General features: G+C 48.2%; 1 protein-coding gene across 2 annotated transcripts in view; it reads right to left on the minus strand.

Moving 5' to 3' along the window:
* lama2 (laminin, alpha 2) overlaps nucleotides 1-13,958 on the minus strand; it is a 693,080-nt gene that overhangs the window by 109,409 nt on the left and 569,713 nt on the right. For both annotated transcript variants that reach the window (XM_070885262.1, XM_070885261.1), the window contains exons 37-38: nucleotides 8,277-8,487; nucleotides 3,773-3,889 (exon numbers count right to left, since the gene is read on the minus strand). In XM_070885262.1, the coding sequence (XP_070741363.1) occupies nucleotides 3,773-3,889; nucleotides 8,277-8,487 (328 nt within the window). The remainder of the gene's footprint in view (nucleotides 1-3,772; nucleotides 3,890-8,276; nucleotides 8,488-13,958) is intronic.

Genomic DNA, 13,958 nt, shown 5'->3' on the forward strand with positions numbered 1-13,958 from the left:
CTTTAACTCTGTTGGGGTAAAAAGAAGACTTCTCTTCTTCGGGGTGGATCCCCTGAAATAAGGGATCGACACCCGCCCATATAGCGACCACTGAATCACTCAGACGAAACCTCGGTTCAACCGATCTTTATTCAAGCATATATAGTGGAAGTGATCAGGAATGAATCCTTCAAAGAATAATGGTTTCACCCACAGTTATACAGGGCCCAAGTTTCGGGCAGCGCCTAGAACGGCGCAGCCCCGACCTGGACGCCCGTTTTTCGCGCCACAAAGTGCACCTAAAAAAACTTCCAGATTCTCCGGCTCCCTGCTGGTCCTCTGGCCCTCGGTGCAGCGCAGCACAAGCTGCAGGGGGCGGAGCCAGGTTCCTGCACTGAAAACAGTGCCGGGACCTCTGCACATGCGCAGTACAGTGGGCACGCATGTGCAGTAGCTCCAGGCGCCCAAAACTGTGCGGGAGGGGCCCAAAGCACGCAGCCCCTAGCCCTGGCCCAATGGCCTCACTGGGGCTGCGTGCATAAGGCTGCCTCCCACGCCCAGCTCCTGCTTCCTCCTGACCCGACTCGACTCCCACTCCCCGGACCCGACTCGACTCCCGCTCCCGCCCCCTCCCCCGCCCCCCCGACCCAACCTCCGCTTCCCCCGCTCCCAACCTTCCCCACCCCCCCCTCCCTGACCGACCTCCGCTCCCGACCGATCTCCCACCCGCCCCCCCCCGACCGATCTCCGCCCCCGATCCGCGCTCCCGACACCCCCGGACCCCGGATCCGACGCCACTTACCTGTCAATCCGGTAAGTCTAAGCCCAAAGTCCTGGGCCCGGCCGGGCCCAGCCCGTTCAGCCTCCCTCTCCTTTCTTTCTCTCTTTCCCTCTCTCTTCTCTCTCTCTCTCCCTCTCTTCCCCCTTCCCCTCCCTCCCTTCCCCTCCCTCCCTTCTCTTCCCCCCCTCCCCTCCTCCCTCCCTTCTCTCACCCCTCCTCCCCCCTCCCCCTCCCTCCCTTCTCTCACCCCTCCTCCCTCCCTTCCTTCTCTTCCCCCCCTCCCCTCCCTCCTACCTCTCCTCCCCACCTCCCCTCCCATCCCCCCCCTCCCTCCCTTCTCACCCTCCCTCCCTCCTCACCCCCCCCTCCCCCCCTTCTCACCCCCCCTCCCCTCTCACCCCCCCTCCCCTCCCTCCTTTCTCATGCCCCCTCCCTTCTCACCCTCCCCTCCCCTCCCTCCCTTCTCACCCCCCCTCCCTTCTCAACCCCCCTCCCCTCCCTCCCTCCCTTGTCACCCCTCTCCCCCACTCCACCACCCCTCCCCTCCACCCCAACACCCCCCCCTCCCCATCAGAAACACAGACACTGACAGACAGAGAGTGAGAGACACACACAGACAGACAGACAGACAGACAGACAGAGAGATAGAGACACTGACAGAGACACACTGGGGGGCTGGGGGCATCCCAGCATGCTGTTGGAGGGCTCCCGGTGCTGCAGTCGGTAAGTAGAAAATGTTTTATTTATTGATTTAAAAATTTTTTATTTCTTATTAATTTTTTTTTGATTTTATTGGTTGATTTATTGATGTTTTTATCATTTATTATTGATGATGGCTTTTTATTTGTAAAACTGAAGTGTTTAATGTTTGTAAACTTCCCTTTAAACCTTCCCCCCACCATTCCCTACGCCTGATTTGTAACCTACGCCTGATTTTCTAAAGTGTAGACAAGGTTTTTTCGAGCGTACAAAAATCTTCACGTACTCCATTCTAAGTTAGTTTGGAGTAAGTTTTCACTGCCGAAACTTTGAAAACAGGCGTAAGTGGCCGGACACGCCCCCTTTTGAAAAAAAAATTATGTTCCAAAGTGAAACCGTTCTAACTGACTAGAACTGGAGCAAACTAAATGCCGAGAATTTGAATTTCTAAGATACTTCGTTCTACACCAGTTGTTCCAAAAAATCAGGAGCAACTGAGGCCGAAACTTGGGCCCAAAGTTTCCAAGGTGTGCGACCCTCCTACAAAACCTTCTATGACCACCGGTTGGGTTTACTGTTGATTTACGAAGCTATATTGATTCATTGACCCTGATCAGACTGGCTGTTGAGTGGTTTTGCAACCTCTCCATCTCAGCCTTAGTTGGAATGTGTTGTTCCACAGTCTTAACCTTGCTCTGGTGTTTCCAGCTTGGTCTGCAGTTTTTAAAGATAAACACACAAGCAAAGCTATTCCCTTTAACCTGATTCCATGCCATTTTCTATCATTCTGTACCAAAGTTCAACACATCAAGCTCTGCTTCTTAGCCTTTCTCCATCCAAAACCCATACAATGTGTCAATAGGTGAAATACCACACTCCCTACCCTGAGGTGGAGGAACTCCCAACTCCTCACAACCTCCCAATACTGAAAAGCCCCTTAAACTGGACCACTCCAAGTGTCAGATCAATTCATTAACTTCAGTATCCACTTTAGTGCCAATCTGCCCGTCTACTTCCATTTTGGTGACATCTTTATCCCCTTAAAATATTCTACCCCCTTACAACTCTGACACCTCCTCCCAGGGTTTTGGGGTGTTGTTTGAGGTGGTATTGGGGTGGGTTTGGATCGGGAGTGGGGCGGTGTCTGTCAGTGTAGCGGTGCTAACGCGTCACAACGTCCTCTCCCCCACTTCACTTAAAGGGGAGGGACGCTGCAAAGCCTATGTAGAGCCCACTGGGCCACCAGGGAGGGGTTCAGCTAGGCCAGCAGCCCAGCACCCGAAGAGGGGGTGATGGCTGCTTGTTGGTAGCAGGGTCGAACCAGCGGCTGCCATTGTCGGGCTGACTCAGGAGTAGGCCGACAATTGAAACAAAATGGCCACCATGGTGGTGCACCCTCCCCTTTAAGGGCGGCCTCATCGACCAGCCAAAACAGCTTCCCGCCGTGCGAAGCTGTTGGGCACACTGACCGGCAGCGACCGCGCTCCCGTGGGGCAATTTTCCCCCGCAAGGTGGAAAAGGGGTCACGCCGGGCGGTAAGGGGTCGCGCGCGGTCCACAATGGGTCGGAGCATCGGGCGGGGCGGAAACACGTGGAGCAGCGGAAACCCATTTCCGCTACCCCTGGCGCGGGGGCAATTGCAGATGGGTCGGCTCCGCCGCCTGCCCCTGGTCGGAAAGGCCTTACCACCTCGTTACCGCCTCTTAGAGGCGTCAACAACGAGGCACTATATTCTACTGAGTTGTAGAAAGAGATCATCAATCGGCACAGTATTTTGAAGTTAATCCTTGTTACCATGTTTATAGTTTAGAACTGCAAGTTAAAGGGATCTGGAAGCAGATATTTTGTGTGGGACTCCTCATGATGTGACGTGAATTAAGAATGATACGGACAATCTGGTACAAGTTAATGTGGGGTTCTGAGCCATAATATTCAGTGGGTAAAATTATCTCATATCCTACTGAAAGTTAAGCAAATTGGCCCGGGTGGGGGATGGGGGTGGTGAGCATAGTGGGTCCGGTGGGCACAGCGCAGACTGTTTCGGAGCTGTCAATGACTGGCCGCAACTTCAGGATTTCCGCATGCAACTGCACCAAATTCCGAAGTTGCGGTCAGTTTCAAAAGTGGAATGACAGCTGACAGTTCGTCATCATGCCGACTGCAAATTCTAGACCTTTATCTGATGTGAAATTTCTGGATATTCTCCCCTACCTTATTTATATTATGCACACTTAATAACTATGCTCTGCCATTGCACACCAAAGTTGCATTTATCATTATTAATTTTTCTTGAAAACATTTTTTTTTACTTACATCTAATCCCAAAGAAATTTCTTCCAAAAGTCGTTTGGCTTCAGCTACAAGATTCTGACCTTCCTTAAGTACGTCTTCTGTATCCTTTTTACCACCTTCAACCACCTGTTTCCTTTTCTGAATTTAAATAATAAAAGGGAAGGAATCAACTCTTACAATATGAACAAGAACTCTTAGGTTTAATTTTTTAAATATACATTTCAGTGCAGAAAGACCTTTGATAGATGGGGAAACCAATAACTACTGCAGTTGGAAAACAAAACATTTTATCCCCATAATGTAGCAATTCCATTCTTCAAGCTCTCCAGTCTCTCAGAACAACATACATAAATGATGTGTCACATTTAGTAGGATACATTGACTGGAATTATCAGAATTTATCTCACTTTGAACCTTCTATAGGTTTCAGAAAGAAGATACTTCTAAAATTATTTGACTGCATTCAAAACTCAGTTCAAGAAAGGAGTCGAAATTATTTAACTGTTCCAAAGTACTGTGCTAGTAATTTAAGAGTAGGTGCTTAAAGTTATTGCAAAGCCCAAAAAAGGCACATTGTAACTGAAAACGTGTAGATGCCTGAAAACGTACCTAGATATGCAGCCTGTGATCCTTATGAACGGATCCATCACAAACCCACTCCACATCCGGACCGGGGTCAAACAGGGCTGCATCATCGCCCCAACTCTCTCCTCGCTGCCATGCTCCACCTCACAGTCAACAAGCTCCCCACTGGAGTGGAACTAAACTACAGAACCAGTGGGAACCTATTCAACCTTCGTCGTCTCCAGGCCAGGTCCAAGACCACCCCAACCTCTGTCGTCGAGCTACAGTATGCGGACGACTCATGCGTCTGCGCACATTCAGAGGCTGAACTCCAAGTCATAGTCAACGTATTTACTGAGGCGTATGAAAACATGGGCCTTACGCTAAACATCCATAAGACAAAGGTCCTCCACCAACCTGTCCCCACCGCACAGCACTGCTCCCCAGTCATCAAGATCCATGGCACGGCCCTGGACAACGTGGACCATTTCCCATACCTCGGGAGCCTCTTATCAACAAGAGCAGACATTGATGACGAGCTTCAACACCGCCTCCAGTGCGCCAGTGCAGCCTTTGGCTGCCTGAGGAAAAGTGTGTTTGAAGACCAGGCCCTCAAATCTGCCACCAAGCTCATGGTCTACAGGGCTGTAGTAATACCCGCCCTCCTGTATGGCTCAGAGACATGGACCATGTACAGTAGACACCTCAAGACGCTGGAGAAATACCACCAACGATGTCGCCGTAAGATCCTGCATATCCCCTGGCAGGACAGATGCACCAACGTATGCGTCCTCGACCAGGCCAACATCCCCAGCATTGAAGTACTGACAACACTTGATCAGCTCCACTGGGCAGGCCACGTTGTTCGCATGCTAGACACGAGACTCCCAAAGCAAACGCTCTACTCGGAACTCCTTCATGGCAAACGAGCCAAAGGTCGGCAGGGGAAACATTACAAGGACACCCTCAAAGCCTCCCTGATAAAGTGCAACAACCCCACCGACACCTGGCCAAAGACCGCCCTAAGTGGAGGAAGTGCATCTGGGAGGGCGCTGAGCACCTCGAGTCTCATCGTCGAGAGCATGCAGAAATCAAGCGCAAGCAGCGGAAAGAGTCCCACCCACCCTTTCCCACAATGACTATCTGTCCCACCTGTGACGGGGACTATGGCTCTTGTATTGGACTGTTCAGTCACCTAAGGACACATTTTGGGAGTGGAAGCAAGTCTTCCTCGACTGCCTATGATAATGGTGATGATATGATGATCACCAGTACTTTATCTACAAAGATCATGAGCCCATTTCTGAACTGCCTTCCCATTGCTGCACCAGACATTCAGAAAAAAAGAATGCTTCTTTGCCCAAGAATGAAAAACACTAATTGCCATGCTGCAGGAAATTAATGACAGGACAACAGAAATTACATCATAAATGCACTGCACCATTTTTTTTAAAAAGGGCTGATGATGGACTTGATCTAAAGTAACCCAAATACTGGTCCTTACAAACAGATCCAAAGAGAGGGATTCTCCTCCATGGGATCGAATTCCCATAGAACAGTACTTCTGCCCAACCCTTCATATCCACCCCAGCGCTGACCATTTTCCAGGCTTGGGGCGCATTGCATATGGATAGCGGGCTCCTGGAGGAATTCCCGCAATCAAGAGTGAACCTGCCAGTTAAAAGGAAATGAAACTTTGATGGTACTGCAGTGGAGACAACTGTTGACCTGTAGCCCAGTAAAGGAATTGACACCTTCAGGAGACGAGCAGAAGAGGTGAGCATTGTAGTGGAAAAAAATAAAAGTCCAAATGAATCATTATGTAGCACCACAGAAACTTGCATTTATTTACTGCCTTTAATGTATAAACTATCCCAAAATTCTTTACAGGGGGAGAAAAAAAATAGTAAAGGGTATGGATACCAAGCCATGGAGGGTTAGAATAGGTAACCAAAACCTTGGTTGAAATGGAGAAGGTATTTATAGTGTGACATAAGAATTAGGAGCAGGAGTAGGCCATACAGCCCCTCAAGCCTGCTCTGCCATTCAATAAGGTCATGGCTGATCAACGACCTCAACTCCACTTTCCCACCTGATCGCCATATCCCTTGATTCCCCTTGACTCCAAAATCTATCTATCTCAGCCTTGAATATATTCAGAGACTCAGCCTCCACAGCCCTCTGGGGCAGAGAATTCCAAAGATTCACAACCCTCTGAGTGAAGAAATTCCTCCTCATCTCTGTCTTAAATGGCCTACCCCTTATCTTGAGACTGTGCCCCCTAGTTCTAGACAATCCAGCCAGGGGTAACAACCTCTCAGCATCTACTCTGTCAATCCCTTTCAGAATCTTGTATGTTTCAATGAGATCACCTCTCATTCTTCTAAACTCTGGAGAGTATAGGCCCAATCTACTCAATCTCTCATCATAAGATAGCCCTTTCATCCCAGGAATCAATCTAGTGAACCTTTGTTGCATCCCTCCAAGGCACGTATTTCCTTCCTTACATAAGGGGACCAAAACTGTACTCCAGGTGTGGTCTCACAATTGTGTACAATTGTAGCAAAACTTCCTGGGGGCGAAAATTGCCCACCACTGGAAACGGGGTGCACCTACCCTGTTTCTGTTGTTTTTACTGGTGCGGTGGATGTGGTGGCCTCTTGAGCGAAATTCCACTCTTTGGCTTTTTTTTCAGCGGACCGGAAGTCGATCAAAATGGGGGCAGATACGTGGCGGTAAGCGGAGGTTTGCAGTCTAGAGGGGTGGAAGTTGGGGGTGGGTATAGTGGCCATAGCTGTCAATCATCAGCGTAGCGCTGATGACGTAATCACGGTGCTGCGTCACCACGGCTCTCCCATTCACTTAAAGGGGAGAGCCTGCGCGATTCATTACGTTAGGTCCACTGGGCCATCAGGGAGGGTTTTGGCTGGGCCACCAGGCTGGCACCCAAGAGGGGGTGCCAGGCTGCCTGTTGGCGGCCCAGCCAAACCCGCGAGCATAGTTGTCAGCCTGACATGGCAGTCGGCCGACAAAATAAAACATGATGGCAGTGGCAGTAGGTCCCCAGCTTTAATGGGAGAATACCACCGTTTTAGAAGGACTCCAAGCTCAGTGCACCAGCAGAAAAAGCTGCCGGTGGCACCGAGCAGTGGGAGCAAGATTTTTTCGGTGGAATTTTACCATTGGTCGGTGGGGGGGGGGGGGGGGAGAAGAGAACATCGGTGGTGTGTGCTCTGATGACGCACTTAGGACAGACCGGCAGCAGCAGAGCGGTAGTGGGGGGGGGGGGGGGCAGGTCACCTCCGGAATACCGCAGGAGCGGAATTTTTTAAATGGCGGCCATTACACGAAAGTTCGGTGGCCTTGGCACTCCGCAGCATGGCCACCGATTTCCGGCGGTAACAGGCCTTAAGGGGCAATTTCGGCCCCCCTTACTCTTATAATCTAACCTTCTTGCAATAAAGGACAATATGCCATTTGCCTTCCTTATTGCTTGCTGTACCTGCATGCGAGCTTTCTGTGTTTCTTGCACAAGGACACCCAAATCTCTCTGAATACCAACATTTAAATGTTTCTCACCATTTAAAAATTATTCTGTTTTTCTATTCTTCCTAACCTCATATTTCCCTACATTATACTCCATCTGCCACCTAACTGCCCATTCACTTAGTCTATCTATATCCCTTTGCAGAAGCTTTGTGTTCTCCTCACAACTTACTGTCCCACCTAGCTTTGTATCGTCAGCAAACTTGGATACATTACACTCGATCCCTTCATCCAAGTCATTAATATACATTGTAAATAGCTGAGGCCCCAGCACTGATCCTTGTGGCTCCCCACTAGTTATAGCCTGCCAACCTGAAAAAGACCCGTTTATCCCGACTCTCTGTTTTCTGTCTGTTAATCAATCCTCTAGATTTAGGAAGGGAGTAGGACAAAGGTGATTGAAATAATTGTTTACCTCCAATGCAGTCATGTTTTTTTGATTAACAGCAGACAAACGATTAGTCTCTTTAATTTTTTCTTGTGCTTCTTTCAATAGCTCTTGGGCTTCTTCAAATTTGTCTTTGTGATCAGCTATTTTGTTCATGACTTCATCCTTCAGCCCTTGAGTGGTCTTGTGGGGATCACTAAACATCTTTTTCACCTTCTCCAAAAGTGCAATGGCAACACTGAAGTTCAAAACCATTAAGAAATTAATACAATGAAAGAAGTTTGTACTTTATGATACAAACATGCAAGGACTGATTTCCTGAGCTTTGCACCAGGGAATGCATATTTTCTCCAGGTGCAAAGACGGTTTTGCTGGGTCACTGACCATTTTACGTTGCCACAGAATTTCCACAGCTTTCCAATAGAGGTGGGAGGTGGACTTGTGACTTCATCAGGCATTGAAATTTAAATGAGATGGAAAGAGGTCTTTCTGCCCGCCCATCTCATTTTTCCACTGCAACACTTGCTGGACATCCAAACACAGAGGTACCCAGTGAAGCATGGTTTGGCCCTGGATTCCTGCCAATCTTGTGGTCAGGCAAAAGACAGGAAGATAAGTGACATTTTCTATGTACTCCAGCCCCCCACACTCTCAGGATGTTTTCAGGGAATGCTTCAGTGAGCTTTCTACCATCCCAAAGCCCCAATCTCTGTACCTCTGTCAACATATGCCATGCCAGGGAGAGCAGGCCTGTACCAGGGATGGCTCGTGATAGTATCAGCACTGCTGGGCTTGAATAGAAGCAACGCATTTCTCTTGTGCAGCTCTTGTACAGCACTGGGGTGGGGTAGGGGGAGGCTCTGGGAAAATTGGCCACTTTGATTGTATTTGTGTTTGTGTTTTTGATTCCAACATTTAAATCGTTAATATAAATTATGAACAAAAGTATTCCCAGCACTGATCCTTGTGGAACACCACGATCCACCTTCTGCCACTGTGAATAGCTACCTTTTACCCCTACTCTCTGCTTTCTGTCTTGAAGCCAGCTAGCCATCCATTCTGTTATTGTCCCCTGACCCCGCATTCTCTGACCTTGTTCATCAGTCTATTAAGGGGTGCCTTATTGAAGGCCTTTTAAAAATCTAGATAAATTGCATCTACTGCATTACCATTGTCTATTCTCTATTACCTCTTCAATAAATTCAATGAGGTTGGTCAAGCACGACTTTCCCTTTTGAAATCCATGCTGACTATTCATTATTATATTTTTGGTTTCTAGATCTTCTTGTACCAATGGGGCTCCTCAATGCAGCTTGCCAGTTCAGCAACACAGCAGCAGCAGGGTAAGTCTGGGATGGCAGTACTCCTGCTCCTCCTGGCACCACAGAAATAATTTACAGCTTGCCTTTTTGGGGCCATTTCTGCAATGCCATTTGTAAACTGGCCAGAGAGAGAGCATTGTGCATGTTCCACTCAGTTCAGTCCTAAAATGGCAATCGCGATCCTATGCACAACATTGAACCTCAATTTGCATGTTAAAAGTATTGTGTTCCTAACACAGATGAGGCTGCACTCAGGGAGGTTAAAGTAACAGCGACCTCAGTCTTTAATAAGACACTCCAGAGTGAGGAACAGGCCTTAGGGGCCAGCTTATATACAGTGCTCCCAAGGGATGCTGGGATCCCTTGGGACTTCAGGGAATGAACTCCCTGGTGGCGGAACATGGGAGTGCATGCTTTACAGATACACAACATCACTCCCCGCCCAAAGTCAAAGTGAAAACTGTTTACAAGGTGAGGCGGTCGGGAGCCTTTCTTTCCCTGGTGGACCGCCTTGGTAGAAATGTCTGTTCTGGTGTGTTGGCTGTGCCCTCGCTGGGCTGGCGTGTTGTTGGCCCTGCAGGGCTGCTGGGTGAGCCTGGCCTTGCTGGGCTGTTGGGCGTGATGGGTTTGATTTCCTGGTCCGGGGTGGTGTCGTTAATCCTTTGGGTGTGTGTTGTGGGCTCGAAAAAGGTGGTGTCTGCTGTGGGTTGTTCAGGGCAGTCTGTGAACTGCAGCCTCATTTGGTCCAGGTGCTTTCTGCAAATTTGTCCATTGTCTAGTTTGACAACAAACACCCTATTCCCTTCTTTAGCTATCACTGTGCCCGCGATCCACTTGGGACCATGTCCATAGTTTAGCACATACACAGGGTCATTCAGATCAATTTCCTGTGACACAGTGACGCGACCATCGTTTACATTTTGTTGCTGCCGCCTGCTCTCTACCTGATCATGCAGGTTGGGGTGAATCAGCGAGAGTCTGGTTTTAAGTGTCCTTTTTATGAGTAGCTGAGCCGGGTGCACCCTTGTGAGCTAGTGGGGTCTCGTGCGGTAGCTGAGCAGTACTCAGGATAGGCGGGTTTGGAGTGAGACTTCTGTGACTCATTTAAGGCTCTGTTTGATTGTTTGTACTGCCCGCTCTGCCTGTCCATTGGATGCTGATTTAAACGGGGCTGAGGTGACATGTTTGATCCCATTGCAGGTCATGAATTCTTTAAATTCGGCACTGGTGAAACATGGCCCGTTGTCACTGACCAGTATGTCAGGCAGGCCGTGGGTGGCAAACATGGCCCTCAGGCTTTCAATGGTGGCGGTGCTTCCCGACATTATTTCACATTCAATCCATTTTGAAAAAGCATCCACCACCACCAGGTACAGTTTACCAAGAAATGGGCCCGCATAGTCGACATGGATCCTCGACCATGGTCTGGAGGGCCAGGACCACAAACTTAGTGGTGCCTATCTGGGCGCGTTGCTCAACAGAGCACACACGCTGCATTGCCGTACACAGGACTCTAAGTCAGAGTCGATACCAGGTCACCACAGGTGGGATCTGGCTGTCACTTTCATCATTACTATACCCGGGTGTGTGCTGTGGAGATCCGAGATGGACCTCTCCCTGCCCTTTTTTGGTAGCACTACACGGTTACCCCACAACAGGCAGTCTGCCTGAATGGACAGCTTGTCCTTTCGCCGCTGGAACGGCTTGATTGGCTCTTGCATTTATACTGGGATGCTGGCCCAGCTCCCATGCAGTACACAGTTTTTTACTAGGGACAGCAGAGGATCTTGGCTGGTCCAAGTCCTAATCTGGCGGGCTTTGACAGGTGATTTATCATTTTCAAACGTTTCCATGACCATCAACAAGTTGGCAGGCTGCGCCATTTCCACCCCCGTGGTGGGCAATGGTAGTCGACTGAGAGCATCCGCACAGTTCTCGGTGCCTGGCTTGCAGCAGATGGTATAGTTTTACGCTGATAGCGTGAGTGCCTACCTTTGTATGCGGGCTGAGGCATTAGTATTTATCCCCTTGTTTTCAGCGAACAGGGATGTGAGGGGCTTGTGATCGGTTTCCAGCTCAAATATAAAAAAGAGTGGGAGAGCGATAGTGATAGGGGATTCAATCATAAGGGGAATAGATAGGCGTTTCTGCGGCCGCAATCAAGACTCCAGGATGGTATGTTGCCTCCCTGGTGCAAGGGTCAAGATGTCTCCGAGCGAGTGCAGGACATTCTGAAAAGGGAGGGAGAACAGCCTGTTGTCGTGGTGCACATTGGTAACAACGACATAGGTAAAAAAAGGGATAAGGTCCTACGAGACGAATTTAAGGAGCTAGGAGTTAAATTAAAAAGTAGGACCTCAAAAGTAGTAATCTCGGGATTGCTACCAGTGCCACGTGCTAGTCAGAGTAGGAATCGCAGGATAGCACAGATGAATACGTGGCTTGAGCAGTGGTGCAGCAGGGAGGGATTCAAATTCGTGGGGCATTGGAACAGATTCTGGGGGAGGTGGGACCAGTACAAACCGGACGGTCTGCACTTGGGCAGGACCGGAACCAATGTCCTAAGGGGAGTGTTTGCTAATGCTGTTGGTGAGGAGTTAAACTAATATGGCAGGGGGATGGGAACCAATACAGGGAGACAGAGGGAAACAAAAAGGAGACAAAAACAAAAGACAGAAAAGAGATGAGTAAAAGTGGAGGGCAGAGAAACCAAAGGCAAGAAACAAAAAGGGCTACTGAATATAAAAGGGCTGCAGGAGGGGTAAAAACTAAAAATCATGGTTTAAAAACTAGGATGAAAACACTCTACCTAAATGCACGCAGCATTAGAAATAAAGTAAATGAGTTGATGGCACAAATCATTACAAATGGGTATGATTTGGTGGCCATTACAGAGACATGGTTGCAAGGTGGCCAGGACTGGGAATTAAACGTACAGGGGTATCTGACGATTCGGAAAGATAGGCAGGAAGGGAAGGGAGGTGGGGTAGCTCTGTTAATAAGGGATGATATCAGGGCAGTTGTGAGGGATGATATTGGCTCCAATGAACAAAATGTTGAATCATTGTGGGTGGAGATTAGAGATAGTAAGGGGAAAAAGTCACTGGTTGGCGTAGTTTATAGGCCCCCAAATAATAACTTCATGGTGGGGCGGGCAATAATCAAGGGAATAATGGAGGCATGTGAAAAAAGAACGGCAGTAGTTATGGGGGATTTTAACCTACATATCGATTGGTCAAATCAAATCGCAGGGGGTAGCCTGGAGGAGGAATTCATCAAATGCATACGGGATTGTTTCTTAGAACAGTATATAACAGAGCCTACAAGGGAGCAAGCCATTTTGGATCTGGTCCTGTGTAACGAGACAGGAAAAATAAACGATCTCCTCGTAAAAGATCCTCTCGGAATGAGTGATCACAATATGGTTGAATTTGTAATACAGATTGAGGATGAGGAAGTTGTGTCAGAAACGAGCGTACTATGCTTAAACAAAGGGGACTACAGTGGGATGAGAGCAGAGTTGGCTAAAGTAGACTGGAAACAAGGACTAAACAATTGAGGAACAGTGGAGGACTTTTAAGGAGCTCTTTCATAGTGCTCAACAAAAATATATTCCAGTGAAAAAGAAGGGCGGCAAGAAAAGAGATAACCAGCTGTGGATAACCAAGGAAATAAAGGAAAGTATCAAATCAAAGACCAATGCATATAAGGTGGTCAAGGTTAGTGGGAAACTAGAGGATTGGGAAAATTTTAAGCAACAGCAAAGAATGACTAAAAAAGCAATAAAGAAAGGGAAGAAAGATTACGAAGGTAAACTTGCGCAAAACATAAAAACAGATAGTAAAAGCTTTTACAGATATATAAAATGGAAAAGAGTGACTAAAGTAAATGTTAGTCCCTTAGAAGATGAAAAGGGGGATTTAATAATGGGAAAAGGGGGATTTAATAATGGGAAATGTGGAAATGGCTGAGACCGTAAACAATTATTTTGCTTCCATCTTCAGAGTGGAAGACACAAAAACCATGCCAAAAATTGCTGGTCATAGGAATGTGGGAAGGGAGGATCTTGAGATGATCACTATCACTAGGGAAGTAGTGCTGGACAGACTAATGGGATTGAAGGTAGACAAGTCCCCTGGTCCTGATGAAATGCATCCCAGGGTATTAAAAGAGATGGCGGAAGTTATAGCAGATGCATTTGTTATAATCTACAAAAATTCTCTGGACTCTGGGGAGGTACCAGCGGATTGGAGAGCAGCTAATGTAACGCCTCTGTTTAAAAAAAGGGGGCAGGCAAAAGGCAGGTAACTATAGGCCGGTTAGTTTAACATCTGTAGTGGGGAAAATGCTTGAAAATATCATTAAGGAAGAAATAGCGGGACATCTG

The sequence above is a fragment of the Pristiophorus japonicus genome, chromosome 7 (assembly GCF_044704955.1).
Source record: "Pristiophorus japonicus isolate sPriJap1 chromosome 7, sPriJap1.hap1, whole genome shotgun sequence".
NCBI lineage: Eukaryota > Metazoa > Chordata > Chondrichthyes > Pristiophoridae > Pristiophorus > Pristiophorus japonicus.